Consider the following 16,881-nt stretch of genomic DNA (forward strand, 5'->3'; position numbering starts at 1 on the left):
AAGGGTTCATGATAAACCACAAGTTGATCACAAAACTTGGGAGCACAGTGAGAATGGTTCGACTGGCAGCTGGCAGACCCAGCCAAGGCAGATGGCTGGCAAACCAAGCAAATGTTGAAACAGAATGAATAGAGGTGCCTGAAACTCATGACACTGCCCTGATTGGGCAAACAGTGCACGATCATGTCGCAGGTCAACAGAGCATACGAGCTCCCATCAGCTCAGTAACAGTGTGCTCGGCCTTTGTCTAGTTTCTGCCCCAACACATTTACAAAGGCCCTACACACAGCTCAATCTTTTTTAATAACAAAATTTATTTCTTAAAGTGAATTTTCAGAGTTGTCATTAACAATATTCTATAAAGCCGAAGCCGTTTTCTGTCTCTCAAAACCCCCTCCCACCCTGGAGTTCTTGGGAATCTCTCTCACTTTTGCTCAATAAATCTAATTTCATTTTACTCACTCCTTTCAGCAAATTTGAGAGGTGACTCTGATGGCCATCTGGCACCTTGTCCCCTAGGCTGCTGAGAGCCAAGAAAGGCTTCAGTCACTCTCAAAAAAAATCAACATCAGTACAGAACCTCTGTATGTAATATTTTATCCTCAAAGCTAGAAAGACTAGCTTCATAAATGCTACCAAGTTAGACAATTGTGTTTTTATAAAGAACATTGTTTTATAGTTGAAGGCCAATATAACTCTAGTGTTACCAGGTTTCAGAAAAGAATTTCATATGGTAAAGAACTGTTGTAAATAATTTTAGGCTGATATTTAAAGTATTTAGAAGCTACCTGTAGCCAGACAGGGTGACTCATGCCTTCAGTCTCAACATTTGGGAGGCAGAGTCAAGTGGAGACCTGTGAGTATGAAGCCAGCTCAGTTTACACGGTGAGTTCTAGATCAGTCAGAACTATAAAAGGAGAAAAAGGCATCTGTTGTCTTCTGTGTCTATCCAGATGTTTTTCTGAAAACATCTGTACTGTGATCTTTAACATAGTTTTCACTTACAAATTAATATAAAATGATGAAAAGATATATAAACACTTTATTAAAATTGGCATATCAAATTATAGCTATTATAAGAAAAGAAAGATACTATCTATTTTTTCAGTACAATTATTTAGCACCAGGTATCCTGTTATCAAGTTAGAGAATTCTTTTAAATGTCTCAGTAACAACTCATGAGTAGGGGAAAGTTTACTATTCCTTTAATCTTGGAAGAACACTGAAAGAAAAGGGCAGGGGATGTGGAGTATGGAGGACTTCCCTTGTGTAGCTCGCCACACACAGCGTTAGTAGATGAAGGGGAATCTTGATGAGAATAGGGTTCAGTAAGGATATCCGTGGTGGTAACTTTCATGATGACGGTAGTCATCCTGGTAGCCATCCTGGTAGCCTTGGTGGTAGCTATGGTAACCATATCCTGCATACTCATCTTCTGGGCAGCGCATTCCCAGTGACTGCTGAATGGCCATTTCCTGTCTTCGAAGTTGCATGGAATCAATTAAGTCATACACAATGACCATCGACCACATAGGAGAAGGATACCAAGATTTGACATTCCCATCTTTTCCAACTAGAAGCATGGAGAAGTATTCTGGGCTCACTTGGAAATAGTTGCGAATATCTTTCACCAAGTGGGCTGGTACATCTTCCCGCTCAACAGTGGAGCTCCCTGGAAGAGCGTTGGAATGGTTGTTAGTGGATTAAAGAGTCAAGAGTTCATAGACATATCAATGCAAGAGGAAATCACTGTAAGAGAAGACCTGCAAACTTGTTCTCTTTAGCTCAAAATCCAGTTGTCTGCTGGGAGCATCCAGAAAGTATACGCTATGTTGTACAAGGTTGTTAGTGTCAAACTATGGGGCAGGTGGCATCTCTTTTGAAAATGTTGCGAAGTACAGAACCCAGGCCTTATTTTAATCCTGAAATACCAACATCTTTACAATCTGTCACTGACAAACAATGATGTTTCTATTTCTAGGCATGTTTCCAATTAGCTTGCTTCTTTTCAAGGAACAATAGAAAGCTTGTTTTGACATCAAGGGTGAAAAATACCAATTATATTGAAAACCAATGACTGGATTTCAACTAGTAGTATGTGTGAAAAGAAAAAAGAGAGGGGAAACAGAAGCTTTCTGGGGAGTCTGCTCTGGCACTCTGCCAACTCTTTCACACACTGGCACTTATTTCAATAGGAGGACAGAGTTGCCTTCTGCAGCCTTCAGTCTGTAGTCATTTTCTTTAGTTTTTCCGAGCCCTTAATTGCATTTCCTTATCTCTTGAAAGGAAATTGAGTTGATACAACCTCATAAAACAATCATGGAATTAAATGATAGAACATAAAATACTTGGAAAACCTTCAAACTTGTTATCTACAAAAGCATGCTTTTGCTAATTAAAATGAATATTTTTTTTACTGTTTGTTTGAATAATTTTATATCAAAACCAAGATTAGTTCTTAGTGAAGCTCCTGACCCAGACACATCATGGGCACACAAGCATGTTTATACACACACATCGTTCTTCGAGGTATACTTTCTCCTCGCATATAGCTTAATGTAACTTAATTAAACTTAATACTAATTCATAATATTTTAAAATAATAAAAGATTACCATTAATTGGGAACAGTTCTAAGACGCCTCCAACCTCCTCTCCGACGCCCAAAAGCTTCAAAATGGTTATGTGACGAAGACCTGACACAGGAGAAAAAAGTCACAACATTAGAGGAGAAGCCCTGAAAACATCTTTTAATTCCAAAAATCTGACATCTGCTGATTTTTCAAGTCAATTTTAGTTGGAAAAGAATATAGAACATAAAACACCAAGTAAAATAATCTGTTTTCCATGTTCCTATCCAAAAGATAGGAAACACTCAAAACTGAAAAGACGGGTTACAGATTTCAAGATTAGCAAGAATCAGGGGGCTTTATGTGTCAGGGGTTGGACAGAAACCCAAGAATTTGCTCTTAAAATGACTGTCACTGTAAAATACCAAAAATGCAAAGCTGTTGGTAGCAAAATAGTAAACTACCTAACAGGAGCTTAGCACAGTGATGGGTTGTTCTGCAAAAACAACTTAAGCCTGATGTTCTCACACACACTACGGATAACTTCTCCTCAGAGAGAAAAACCACACAAGTCAGGTGAGTCAGCATAGGTGTTTCCCTTGACTAGCAGGTTCTTCCTCCTGCAGAGGGTCCCCAGGGGAGCCACAGGCAAGCACAGCTTGCTCCCCATCATCTTCAGCTAAGGTTTCGGTAGAGGAGGGAAGGTCACGCCTTGAGAGCTGGTTGGAATTCTTTTGAAGATGAAAAGCGTGTGAAGGATTCAGAAAGAAAACATCAGGACTGGGTAATAGCTTGGAGTTAATGATAAGATCGGTGGAGTAATGTTGCCCAGGGGAGAAAATTGAAAGCTTTTCTATGTGGGAGGGCTCCTAGAAAGGAGGAGCTAGAATCAAGGCAAACCACTGTTTTGTTTGGTTTTCCACCTTTATCTTTTCCCAGAAAGGTGAAGCGTTCTATTCCTAACCCCAGTGTGTCATATTTCCAGAAGGGAAGAACGTGAGTTTAGTGATTCTTGGAAAGCATGGTTTGTTCACATTTCCTGCCTGTAACAAAAGGCTTGGCTTACAGTCCTGTGGCACAGGCTTTCTGTGCTAAAAGATAAAATGAAACAACACCTCTTAGCCCTTGCAAAGGTATCTTTGAAAAGGTAGCAATTCATGGCTTTATTTGTCATCATTGTTTTTTGACACGGGTGGCACTCCACAGCCCAGGCTGGCCTGGAACTCACAAACCCGTGGGCTGAGCCTCTTTGTGCTGAGATTATCAATATGTGCCACCAAGGTGGAATTTGTTTTGATTTACATTTTTACTGTGATGAGGATGAATCCTTGGTTGCTCTAAGGATATCTTCCATAATTATCACTATTGATGACTCCAATGTGTAAATACAGTTCAGAATACTGACACACCCAAGACTCTAAATTGAAAGCTGTAAACTGTTGTTAGCCTTGATAAATGGAGGGTGAGTGAGAAGTTCTTAAATGGTCTTGCCATTTGGAGCTTGCTTGCTGCCTCCCTTTGAGTCATTTCCCGTCTTACCCTTGAAAAGAGCTTGTAATTTAGAGACAGTGAGCCATATCACAGAGCAGGGTCTAGATAATGCTTCACAAAACTTTTGAAGACCCTTCCTTCAAGAATCAAGTACAATTTTAGAGCTACTTCCTACTGGAAGACTCAAAATGGTCTTCATTTGTAACATTGTAATGAATTTTGCAATGACCAGAACACAGTCCACCATCAATCTATGGATTCAAGGTGCACTCTCCGCAGTGGTATAGCTCATGGGGGTCAGCTGGGACATGGACACCACTGACTTCACCGTCATCCCATTTCACACTGAACCTAGTGATGAGTTCTCTGGACTGAGCATATGTTTCTGCGGTCACATTAAAAATGATACTAGTACTTTCTGCTTTCCGTTAGCCTAATGTTTAGCAAGGTCCTGTGTTATTTTTCAAAACATTGAGGGATTTGCAACAAGGAGAAGAGAAACATTTTTTAGTTTTCTTTTTTGACTTGACTTAATAAGGTTCAGAACAAGGCACAGTGACACACGCCCGTAATTCCAGCACACGGGAGGGTAAATCAGGAGGAGCTGGAGTTCCAAAGTGACATTCTGTCTCTAAAATCATAAGGTTCTGTTTCATTAATTCCCAGAACGAGATCTGTTTATGGAGAAGCATCCAATGTTAGCAGCCAGTACCCAAGTATCAGATAAACGATGGTGCCTGTATCTCATCATCTTGAGACATGTGTAAGAAGAAATCAAAACTAATTGTAAGTAAAACGGTAGATACTTCCCAGCCTGTCAGTGTAGCATATGAAAGGAAGAAGGTGAGGGGACCTATAGTTGACTAAAACAGTACTTGAAAAGCAACTTCATATTCAATAAATAGAATGTGTGCCTGGGAATCTACATTTGGATTGGGATGCATTTGGATGAGGCGAGGCCCTATGTTTCATTTTAGAACCATCCAGAAAGAAAGCGGTATGGGAAAGCAGAAATGAGGTGCCTCCCACTCACCAAAATTGCATGCTTGGCCACTGAGGGCAGAGAGCTGTTGTGAATAGGCCCAGTCTTCATCATTAGGGGCAGAGATCACCAACAACCGCCTCCTCCATCGGAACCTGGAAAAGATGCCCAAGGCTGCTGTGACTGCTTCATACAACAGAGGCCAGTGTAAGAAAGAGCAACGTCAGCTGTTGGGTTTTTCCATTCCCAGAATAAAAATCCCTGGCCCTTAGAACTCCCCTATGGGTTCTGAAAACCATTAAACTGCATTGCCACATACTCCTCTTTTTTCTTTTCTTTTCTTTTCTTTTTTTTTTTTTTTTTTTTTTTGATTTTTCGAGACAGGGTTTTTCTGTGGCTTTGGAGCCTGTCCTGGAACTAGCTCTGTAGACCAGGCTAATCTTGAACTCACAGAGATCCGCCTGCCTCTGCTACTCCTCCTTTTTCTGTTGAGACTTCAGGATTCCCACAGGATATGTTGGGTCCTGGCCTGGTCACCATGCATGATGAGGTCACTTGGGGTAAAGTGAAGCTCTCAGTTGTAGCAAAGACTAGTCATAATTGTAAGGGAGGCAGTCAAATCGAGACTACAGAATTGAAGCTCCAGCAGAGTTCCCCGTGGAGTTCAGTGTGCATTGGGGAATGAGAATGCAAACAAGAATAGGCTAGAAAAAGACCGCTAAATTTGACGTGGATCACTGTGGCAGCAAGAAGGAAAGTGGAAGGTCACTAAGAGTTAAAGAGGTTTCAAAAGAATAAAAGCCTGTGCACTTTCGTTAGTTGTTATTCTAGAGGCAAATGTAAATTCTGATCTTTATCTTATTATCATTAATAGAAGTCACTTCCCAGGAAGTGGATAAGCCATGGGAATTTTGGCAAATCCAGCTTCTACTGCTAGAACGACTGTCATGGTGCACTAATAGAGCTTTTGTCTTATATGTGGAAGCTTGAATTCAAGTTTGTCATCACTACTTTTTGTATGCCTTCGAGCATGTCACTAAGTCTCACTTTCCCCTTATTTCTGGAATTGAAAATATCAGTGTCTCCTTCAGAGGGATGTTACAAAATTGAATTCCAAACCCATCAGTATGCTGTCCATATGATGGATCTAGGAAATCATGTCTTTGTTTTCGGCTCCCTGTTTCAAAACCTGTCATTAACATACCCTAGTCATCAGTCATCACCATGCCACGTGACGACGATTTGATTCTTGTGTCAGGGTGTCACTTAAAGCTCACTTTCATGACACAGTAAGTGTTCCTCACTAGAGCTCAAGAAAGCCGGCTTTATTTTCCCCAGTTTATGAATGATGAGAGAGACATAAAGAAGTGGGTGATCTGCACAACTAGTAAATCTAAAGTGGTACCCAAATTTAGGCTTAAGGATGCTGATGCTGTAGTCATGCTCTCAGGTCCCCAATGTGGTATGAAACACATACAGTATGCTTCCAAGGAAAAGCTGAATGGAGTTGTCTCAAAAATGGAATGAGGGTGTTGCTTTCTGCCTCAGGTGCAGGCAAGCAGCAGTGTTTAACAATTGCTGAGTGCATGGTTTCTCTCCCTATCTTGCCCTATCTTGCTTCAGAGTGAACACGAGAGCTCAAGAAAATGGCCTCTTGGAGAGAACAGTGGTTTGGGATGGGGCACAATAATAGTGGAATGAAATACAAGCTCTGAATGGACGTCTGTCTCCCAAGCCTTGCCAGGAATGGCTTGCTGTGACATTACATTTGCTTCCTCTGCTTGTTTTTCTCCAAAGGGAAAGAAAAACGAGTCTCCACTGAGGATACGGAGATGAATGTTTTGGCACAGACCAAGGGAAAGGAGCATATGAGACAGTCCAGAGGTTCCTGGGAAAGGGAACAGTGGCAGCTGCTGGGTCACAAGCTCGGTTGGTCTCTGGATTTCCCTGCTTCCTTAGGAGAAGTGCCAGACCAGAACTGGCCCCCAGCCAGGATCTAACCAGGCCAGCCTCTCTGGCCTACATGGAGCCATAAAGTTATTTTAGTGAAGTCTGTTTCAACTTGTTTACCTGTGCCACTGAATGAGGTTTTGATGGGACAGGGATGAGACGCCCTGTCTCAGACACAACAGTGCTTCCCATAAGGAGTGACTGGCTTCCAATACTTCCAATACAGGGGTTTCAAGACCCCCCAGCTCAAGACACTAAAGGAAATAGCATCCAAGGCCAGTATATGACAAGACTTGTGACCCTATTTTGGTCCCCATTTAAGGCAAATTGTTCTTCTGTCGCTTCAGTTTCTCAGTCAATGAAACCCTACAAAGTCTGCTTGTGTTTGCTTTCTTTTCACTGGCATACTAAATTAGTGTGCATTTGGCCACTCTTTGGGGCTTCTGTCTCGGGGATGGGTAATTACAGTGTAAAATACAGTGCTAAAGACCAGACTGCCTTCAGGGTCTGATCAGTTGAAACCAGGCTGTGCTGTCTCACCAAGTCAGCAAATTTAAGGAAAATTCCCATTTAGGGATTGACTTAGTCATTGGATATTTTTCCCCCAGGGGTTTTTTCTTTTTCCTTTTTCTCTCTGCTTGGATTTCAATTCTGAGTTTCTCTCACCAACACAGAGTTGTATAGGGCCTGAACAATATGCTGGAATACAGTAATAGCCATTAATAAATAACAGTTATAGGTTATAGTAAATAACCATTTATTGGTTACTTTCTTTGTGCTAAGCCCTGGGCCTTTGTTACCTTTAATATCCAATTGCCCTTTCACAATGATCTTAAGAACAAGAACACTTATTATCATTGTGCAAATTAGAAAACTGAATCCTGAGGTGGTTAAAAAATCAGCCCAATATCTCACAATTGACGAGTGAGAAAAAGATAAAGGCAGAATTCCAACATGGGGCTATTTTCTTCCTGCCTCTGAGTAATACACTACTCTGTTTAAATTTTTAAGATAATTCCTTGAATATTTCATATAGTATATTTTGATCATATCCTCTACCCTCCAACACACCCAGATTTACCTTCCCACCCATAACTTCCTACCCACTCAGCTTCCAGTTTTTTTCTTCTTTTAAAAAGCTATTAAGTATTAGCTGGGCAGTGGTAGTGCACGCCTTTAATACCATCATTCGGGAGGCAGAGGCAGGCAGATCTCTGTGATTTCAAGGCCAGCAGCCTGGCCTACAAGAGCTAGTTCCAAGAGTAATCCTGTCTTGAAAAACCAAAAAAAAAAAAAAAAAAAAAAGCTATAAAGTGGAACTTGCATTGTCCAGCTGCTCTTAGGAGCAGGGCCTGCCCTGGAGTGTGGTGGACCCACCAAGGGTCACCATTAAAAAACACCGACTCTCAGTCTCCCAGTGGCCATCAAGTGTCAGTTTCTCTTCAGCTAGTTAGTGGGATTTGGTGTGTACCATGAAAGGGGGTCAGGGAGATTTTAAGTTCAGAGGAGGTGATTAACTTCAAGGAAAGTGTTTTCTGGACATGACAGAGCAATTGTAATACAGACTTACAAAAATTATGAAACCATGTACAAGACCTGTGGGTGCATATGTACACATGCATGCATACATACATACATACATACATGTTCTTGTGAACTTTAAAAAAATTTGATCTAATGACAAACTTGCAACAACAAATGAGGTTGTGAAATTGAATGATTAGGAAGTACAGTGCAAGTTGAAGTCTAAGTGAACACAATTGTGGGGGGATGGATTTGAAAATATTCAAGAACAAGAATATATGAGCAACATTTTATATCTGAATGTATAGCAGGGAAAGCTCTTGGTACCAATATAATGAGTATATACCAACTCTGGATGGAGGCAGGGCTCCTGCTAGCATTATTTTCATTTTAGAGTGGAAAGATATTTAAGGCAATTTAGTTGAGAAGCATCACGATTGTGTTGCAGACTGAATCCCCATACGAATGATAAATCAGACCTCCTTTAGATTAGATACTATACTCTTAGAGCCCCAAGTCCCCTGAGACTGCAGGAAGTAAAGTTATTTACTTATTAATCCCTGAATTCTTGAGACACTGACTGACATGAACTGTGAAGGGTATACAGTTGGAGTGGAACTTGTATTGAGGTCTCTATGATTTTTTTCTGTTGTGTGTGTGTTTTTCAATTTTGTCCCTCCTAGAGCCTCAAAGTCCCTGTGAAATTTTCACCCAACATTGAGAAAGGCATGGACCAAGGAAGAGATTGTCATTTTTTTTTAAACTCTCTTTTCTGGGGTATGCCCCCCCTCCTTGCTATCAAAGGGCTTTGAGCACACAATACTCCCCAGAGAATCCTGAAGCTCAGTCAAAGGGATTCCTACTTTTCGGGTTTTAGTAAGGCTCTTTTTGTTTTGTTGTAAGGAAGTGGAACTCAAACAGTGTACCAAATCCCATTTAGAAATGAAAGTACACTCACGTAAAACAGAATGTCATGAACACAGCTTCTTGATTCACTGTCTGCATGAAACAATCCCTGCAGAAGTTCTGAATCCTATGCTTTGTACCAAAAAAAAAAAAAGGAACTGAAGACACCCATCCAGCATCACCAAATCAACCTTCATAGTTGAAACCTTGCAACCAGAACCATTTTCAGACACACACACACACACACACACACACGACTAAACCCAGCAGGCAGAGGGCTCAGAAACAAGCACCCTCCCAGAAACACACACGAAGCACTGTGTTTGTTTGGTTCTGGCCTCACTCCAGGCAAAATTGCACTAGCCTTTCCTGGGAACGCAAAGATCATGTACCTGGATAGGAAATTCTCCAGGGACTGTTTCTTGTCCTCCTTGCAGGTTATGCCCTCCTTCTTCTGCTTCTCCATGTCTTTGATTCGGGACTGGAAAGTATCAATCAGATCGAACACAGACTTCATTGCTATTGGAACTTCATAGTATTGCTGTTTAAGAAAGCACAGGGTACATGTAATTCCAGCGAGGTCTAGGGAAATCTTTGATTTGGAGCCTAGAGGGTTTGATGGTTTATAGATCTTCTTTTGCAAGAGTACCCTCTTCCAATTGCTTGAAATTAGTACTTCTGGAAGTGATTGATATGTTTATAAAGAATTATTCTTGCCTTCTTTTACTAAAAACAATTTATATCTTCCATACCATATAAACCCTACATTCACACCCATATGCCTAGGACTAATCAGGTTTCTGTTTTTGACACAATCAGAGAAGTGACGAACAGTATACTAACATAGAGAACTACATGGAATAGGATGGTAGAATTTTTAACTTGACTTTTCCATAAAATCCTGTTTTATTGAGTCATTTAACATCAGGTCCTCTTTGCTCACCTGTTCTGGAAAACAGGTTGGGATCCAACTGAAAGACATCGAAATTCACTTCCTTGGATCCCAGCTACCCATACTTTTAAAAGTCACCTAATGTGGAAATGGGCCCTGCTGAGCAGAACCAATATGAGGGACCATCTGAGTGTGGCTCACAACTTTGCCCCACTGGGGTTTCATTTTAAAGATAATCTAGTCCAACTTCTCTTGTTGGAGATAAGGCAACACTTGTACACAACACATTAATGGAGAGATCTCTCCCCCAAACCACAGAAATACTGTGGGGGGGGGGAGTCAACTGTTATGATGTTGCAGATGGCACCCCTCCCCAGAGATCTTACTATAGTGTCAGCATCCCAGAATGATGAAGGCAATGAGATCTGTAGCTAGCCACTGTGGGAATGAAATCTAATTTTAGCTGGATCAACTTGAACAAGTCACTTATCCATTCAGGGGTTATACTTTTTCTCTCTGTCAAACAAGAAAGATACTGGTATTCATTTTACATCTTTACAACAAGAATTACATAGTTTTGAGCAAAGTGCTTGGTGAAAGGAAAGTGCCAATTAAAGCTAGATATTTTGTAGTAGTATGACTGCGTAACCCAGTTTTTGATGGGTTAGAAATTTTGTCCTTCTGGGAAGAAAGTCGATGAAAAATCCTTGCAGTCTTTCTTATCTTAAATGAGGACTTTCCAAAATAGGTCCTGGGATATAAGGGCAGGTTTCATGAAGGAAGGAATTCCTCCTTCTCTTTTATTCTCAGGGCTTGGAGCACCACAGAGATTTAACTAACAACTGACAAATTCACAGCGTTTGTGTGGTGGGAGGATTGATTCAGTCTGAGTCATGCGGCTGGGCTACCTAAAGCGCAGCTCAACCCAGTCATTCCTGGATACATCATCTCTGAATGTTGTGAGACAACTCAAATACTAGGGTCATTTCAGAACCCAACCTGCTATGGCATAGTATGTGCTGAACTATACATCTAGTGAATCCATTGATCAGAGGGCACCATAGTTTTGCCACCCCCAGCAAGAACCTGTACCTTGACTCTCAGGTCCACATCTGTCAGCACCATGAAGAAGTCATTGTAGGTCATTCCGTACTCTTTCCTCAGCTCGCCAATGAGATGTTGGTCTCCCAAGTCCTCATCATCCACCACACGCATGGGTTTCTCATTATCTTAAGGCAAATGAAATGTGAATAAAAATGAGTACGGCAAAAGAGGAAACGTTGAAAAGAGACTGAGTGGAGAGGAGTAACTTTCATCCAGCCCAAGCTAGCTAATACTCCCTAGTTATATACATACTTTACTCTCAATATGTGTGAACAATACTATAGTAAATTAAACAAAAACAGCACTATAGTGAATTGATAAGTATAAAGCAACCGAAGGAATACAGGAAATAGTATTGAAACTCCACTAATGATGGCAAAACCATCTTGACCCACTCTAGTCATGTGAATCGGAAGTGTTAGCCTTAAGACTGTCTAGTAATCCTTGAGAACTGTCCATCCTGCCAGGGTATGAATCTTCACCTAAATTGCTATAAAACTAGCCCAGACATGATTGTTAAAGTTCACTTCCACTATAGATAATTCTGAGTCTGAAGCCTGTGTCTGTTCCTTGTTTAGCATATAATTAACTTTGGAGTTCAGTAAATACACACCATAGAGAAAAATAAAGAGTTTATGCTCAAAACTAGACCCAGGTTCCTTTTGACTCCAGAAGTTAAAGTCTTCACTATACAAGTTTCGCCTTTAAGAGTTTTGGAAGACTAAGCATCATGCAAGTTTTCAGTTAAAAAAATCATTATAATTCAGATTTGTTCTTGAGATTTTTTTTTGAGACAGGGTTTCTCTATGTAGTTTTGGAGCCTGTCCTGGTACTAGTTCTATAGACCAGGTTGGCCTCAAACTCATAGAGATCCGCCTGCCTCTGCCTCCTGAGTGCTGAGCTTAAAAGCGTGTGCCACCACCACCCGGCTAGAATTGTTCTTGAGTAAATGGGAAACATGAAATTCAGGGTCTTACTTAATTAGGAATTTTATTGCTGATATAAAGCACTGTGACCAAAAGCAAGTTGGGGAGGAAATGGTTGATTTCAGCTTACAGTTTCACAGCACAGTCCTGAGAGAAATCAGGGCAGGAACTCAACCAGGAACTGGTGCAGAAGCCATGGAAGGATCCTGCTCACTAGCTTGCTCTTCCTGGCTTGCTCTGCCTGCTTTCTTATAGCACCGAGAACCACCAGCCCAGGGATGGCACTACAAGACCACAGTCATGCCACCCACAGCACCAATCATCAATCACAAAACTGTATCACAGGGTTGCCCACAGGCAATCAGTTGGGGGCTTCTTCTCAATTGAGGTTGTCAAGATGACATAAAACCAGCCAGAACACAAGACCCAAGGTATCTGTGGCTCAACATGCAAGTTACATATCTGGAAAGTATCTAAACATTTCTAAGGACAGGACAACTTTGCAGACCATCACTAACTTGTGGTTTGACTTCAAAAGCTTGTCCAACTTTGTGATAGAGAGTGAGAATGATGCCTAGGGAAGCTGTGCTTTGAACTGGGATCTTTCTTTAATATCCTTTCATGATGACAAGGCTGCAGAGTTCATTTGATCATGGGTAACAACTGTATCTGTGCCCAAGGTAGCATTACTAGGCTGTGCATCACAGCTTAGAAAATCAGAAGGTTACTTGCATTTCTTATTTTTAAGTGAATGTGTGTGTGCAGGTGCCATGAGTGCATGCCACAGCATGGGTGTGGAAGAAAACTCTCTGGAGTTGGTTCCCACAAGAGTCAGTTTTCTCTGACCAACTGTAGGAACAAGGAATTCAATTCAGGCCATGAAGTCTTCATACAAGAGTCTCAATCTGCTGTGCCATTTTGCAGGCACACCCTAAATGTGTGTCTGTATCATAATATTTCAGGTCACCATGGGTTTATCAGTATACAACCCCATGGTAAATTAAAAGGCATCTATATTTACTTCCTCTTCAAAACAGATTAGCGTTTCCCTCAACTCTGCCTAAAATTGTATCTTCAAAATAATCCCTCATATTAAGAATAAACCTGGGAATATAAAATTAGTGATTATATGACAACATAAATATTAGCACAAGGAGTCTTGGTTATCATTGTGGACACAATGAACAGTACCTTCCGGGTAAGAGGACAATTACAGTTAAGTTGTTACTCTTGATTCATTTGATTAGGCTACTTGAAAAAATATAAACTAGTGCTTGATTTCTCCAAAACAAAGTACAAGCAGAAAGAAATCTGTTTTCAATTCCAAAGTTGGAACAGTGCTTCACTGAAGTGATCAATAGACACAGGATCTAAGGAGCTGTATGAGGATCAACCACTGTATGAAAAAATGAAAAAAAGGCATGAACAGACATATTACGTAGGTCATGTATCTATGTTTTCAGTTATACGGTTTGTTGTTGTTGGCAAAATATATAATAATTTAAATTCTTACTTTGATATAGTAGTTTTGTTTTTAGTATATCTTCTTCAGCATAGAAAGTAAGTTGCAGAATTAAATGTGTAGTATGATATTATGCTTGGTTAAAAAAATTAAGGCAAAAGAAAATGCCAGCATCATTGCCTATGCAAGATGGTGCCATCTATGACTAGTCACCTACTGAAAGGATGATAGAGCTCTGCTGTTCTATCAAGATTTATTATAGTTAAAGGTTGAGGGGGAAGGAGAGACCATTTTCTTTGGTGTAGACTCTGTGAAGGCCCCCATGTGTCTATAAGCAAACTTTCACCCATTTTTCTCCAAGCAGCACTAGTGAAACTAATTGGGACACACACACACATACCTATTATTGTGCATAATTAATATGTTAATAAGATTATGAAAAATAAAGTTGTCTTTTGCAGCTAATATTCTAACTCTTTACAAACAGGCTTTATCTTCACCTAGGAATTATAATTTTGAGGATGTTTGCTGCTATTTTGTTTTGCTTGTTTTCACAACAGGATCTCAGGCAGCTGAGGCTTGTTTTGAATTTCTTCTATAGATAAAGATGGCCTTGAACTCTTTTAAAAAGTTGTGTTGTTGTTATTGTTATTATTATTATTTTATGTATGTGTGTGTGTGTATCTATGATGTGTGTGAGTGGATGTTTATATCGTGGTTCACATCGGGAAGGCAGAGGACAAGTTTGTGCGATCTGTTCTATATTTCTTTCCATGGGCTGAGGGGATTAAACTCGGGTCACCAGACTTTGAGTGACAAGTACCTATGCATTCTAAATTGTTTCTGTGCTGGTGCTAGGTTCAGGGATCAGTAACTTGGGTAGAGTTTTAGAGTCTAAACTTCAAGTAGAACCAAAATCAGAACATTAATACCAAACAGGTAAAGTCACAAAACAAGTCAGTCACTGCAAATAAAGAAAGGTGGAGAATGCAACAGTTTGGTTTTTTTTTTTAATGATTCCAATTCTTTACCCTCTCTATACCTATCTCTATCCTTGCCCAAACTGCAACCCCTCCATCCCTTATGGTGAAAGGCTTGAACTGTCCTTGTCTTGAGATTCTGAACTCATGGCTACCAGTAGATTGTTAATACAGCTGACACGAAGGGAGATGTATTTTATGGTTCTTGCCTCTACCAGGGACACAAGGACGTGTTCACACTAGCCTGCCAAGCTTAATCAAGCCACTCAGCCTGGTACCATTTGCGCCAAGGCTCACTTCCTTTGCCCCAAGGATAAAAGCATTCTAGAGGAGGTCAACAGACTCACCCAGCTGACACATAGCTGAGTACAGGCACATACACAAACCTAACCAACCTAGACCAGCTGAACCCTATAGTTGGACATTTGTCACCAAGAGGAGGTTTTACATCATATGCTGCTGAGGTTTGTGAGTCTTGGCTCCATTATGTCGTTGAGGATGAATCCAAGGCACGGTGTTGGATGCTGTCCAGTTCCACCTGCTTTCAGAGCAGAGTTTTCTGTATCTGTAGCTGTATTCTCCTCCCTGAGAGTTGTTCTGCTTAAAACACAGCCAACTTTCACCCTGTCACACCCCTGCCAGGGCACAGCACAAATGCAAAGGTGGGTGTGAGGTTGGGCAAAGAGAGTAGGTATAAAAGGTACTCCCTTGCCCCCAAACTGACCGCCCTGCAGAGTCAACCATTTTAGAGCTCAAAATCCACCCTTTGAGCTGGGCAGTGGTGGCACGCGCCTTTAATCTTGGCATTTAGGGGGGCAGAGGCAGGCGGATCTCTGTGAGTTCTGGGCAAGTCTGATCTACACAGTGAGTTCCAGGATAGCCACAGACAGGACAGGACACAGAGAAACTCTGTTTCTAAAAGCAAACAAACAACAAGCAAACTCAAATTCACCCTTTTCCCTCATAGGAATGGAGGAAAGGAACCGACTTTCCATTAACTTCCTTACATGCAAAACGCAGAGAATCAAGGCTCTCTGTCTCCGGACCACAGTCTGTGACAGACTCGGAGAAAGAAAAGAGGACCGATTTACTCAAGTCCACACTGTTAACTAGAAGTGAAATGAGGGAAGGACTCAAGGACACGACTTATTTCCAGGCAACCCTCTCGGTGCCACACAGACACCTCATGACTGTCGGCCACCAGGGCCCCGGTTCAAAATCTCAAGCAAACTTTGTTCTAACTGGCGAGAAGCTGATTTCACAATCCGGTTTCTCCTCTCCAGCAAAATGTTTGCAGAAATAATCCAGCCAAACATTAGAAATTAAACATTTTGCACTCTCGGGCTACTGAAATATCTACGTGTTTTGCCTGAGGAGAAAAATCTGCCCAAGGAAAACAATGAGGGTCCTGATCAACCCACTGAATCGAAGGAGGGTGGAGGGCGGGGCGTGATCCAGGCCAAATTCTGAGGAAGGTGCACACCAGGCCACCTCCTGCCTGCTGCTGCCTGCCCTAGCTACAAGGCTCTGCTTTCCTCCGCATCTTGTGCAAATCAGAGCTGGGTTAATATTGCTCTTCAGACGGGGAAGCAACCTAGAGAGTGCAGCTTCGTAAGTGTACCCGCTTCTGTCTAGTCCTGGGGGAGTGCTGTGCGGCCTACAAGTAGACCCCCTTTAAGGGAGTCCTGTAAACCATTCTCCTCGTCCAGCAAAAATGGCTAAGATATCCATATCCATTTTGTGATGTTTGGACTAGTATTATCCAGGGAAAGGCCAGCTAGAGAAGGTGAACACTGTTTCTCGCTATTACCATTAGCCTATAAGTGGAATGTTTGCCTGGTTCTTCGTCCTTTAAGAATCCCAAGCCAGGCAGTTCTGGTGCATGCCTTTAATCCCGTTACTAGGGAGGCAGAGGCAGGCAGACCTCTGAGTTTGAGGCCAACCTGGTCTACAAGAGCTAGTTCCAGGACAGGCTCTAAAGCTAGAGAGAAACCCTGTCTCCAAAATAAATAAATAAATATATAAATTCAATCCCAATTCCCAAAGCCAGTGGCCCGATACAGTAAGTTTCTTTGTGTATTTTGAGTGACTGTAG

At 41.4% G+C, this 16,881-nt stretch overlaps 1 protein-coding gene across 1 annotated transcript in view; it reads right to left on the bottom strand.

The window, feature by feature from the left end:
- Positions 1–318: 318 nt before the first annotated feature.
- Ccdc80 (coiled-coil domain containing 80) overlaps positions 319–16,881 on the bottom strand; it is a 36,335-nt gene continuing 19,772 nt past the window's right edge. Inside the window, exons 3-7 of the mRNA XM_041672718.1 lie at positions 11,407–11,543; positions 9,815–9,963; positions 5,094–5,197; positions 2,615–2,695; positions 319–1,672 (exon numbers count right to left, since the gene is read on the bottom strand). Of these exons, the coding sequence (XP_041528652.1) occupies positions 1,326–1,672; positions 2,615–2,695; positions 5,094–5,197; positions 9,815–9,963; positions 11,407–11,543 (818 nt within the window). The 3' untranslated portion in view covers positions 319–1,325. The remainder of the gene's footprint in view (positions 1,673–2,614; positions 2,696–5,093; positions 5,198–9,814; positions 9,964–11,406; positions 11,544–16,881) is intronic.

This window comes from Microtus oregoni, unplaced genomic scaffold (genome assembly GCF_018167655.1).
Source record: "Microtus oregoni isolate MIOR12 unplaced genomic scaffold, Mior012 000023F_ref0000262, whole genome shotgun sequence".
NCBI lineage: Eukaryota > Metazoa > Chordata > Mammalia > Rodentia > Cricetidae > Microtus > Microtus oregoni.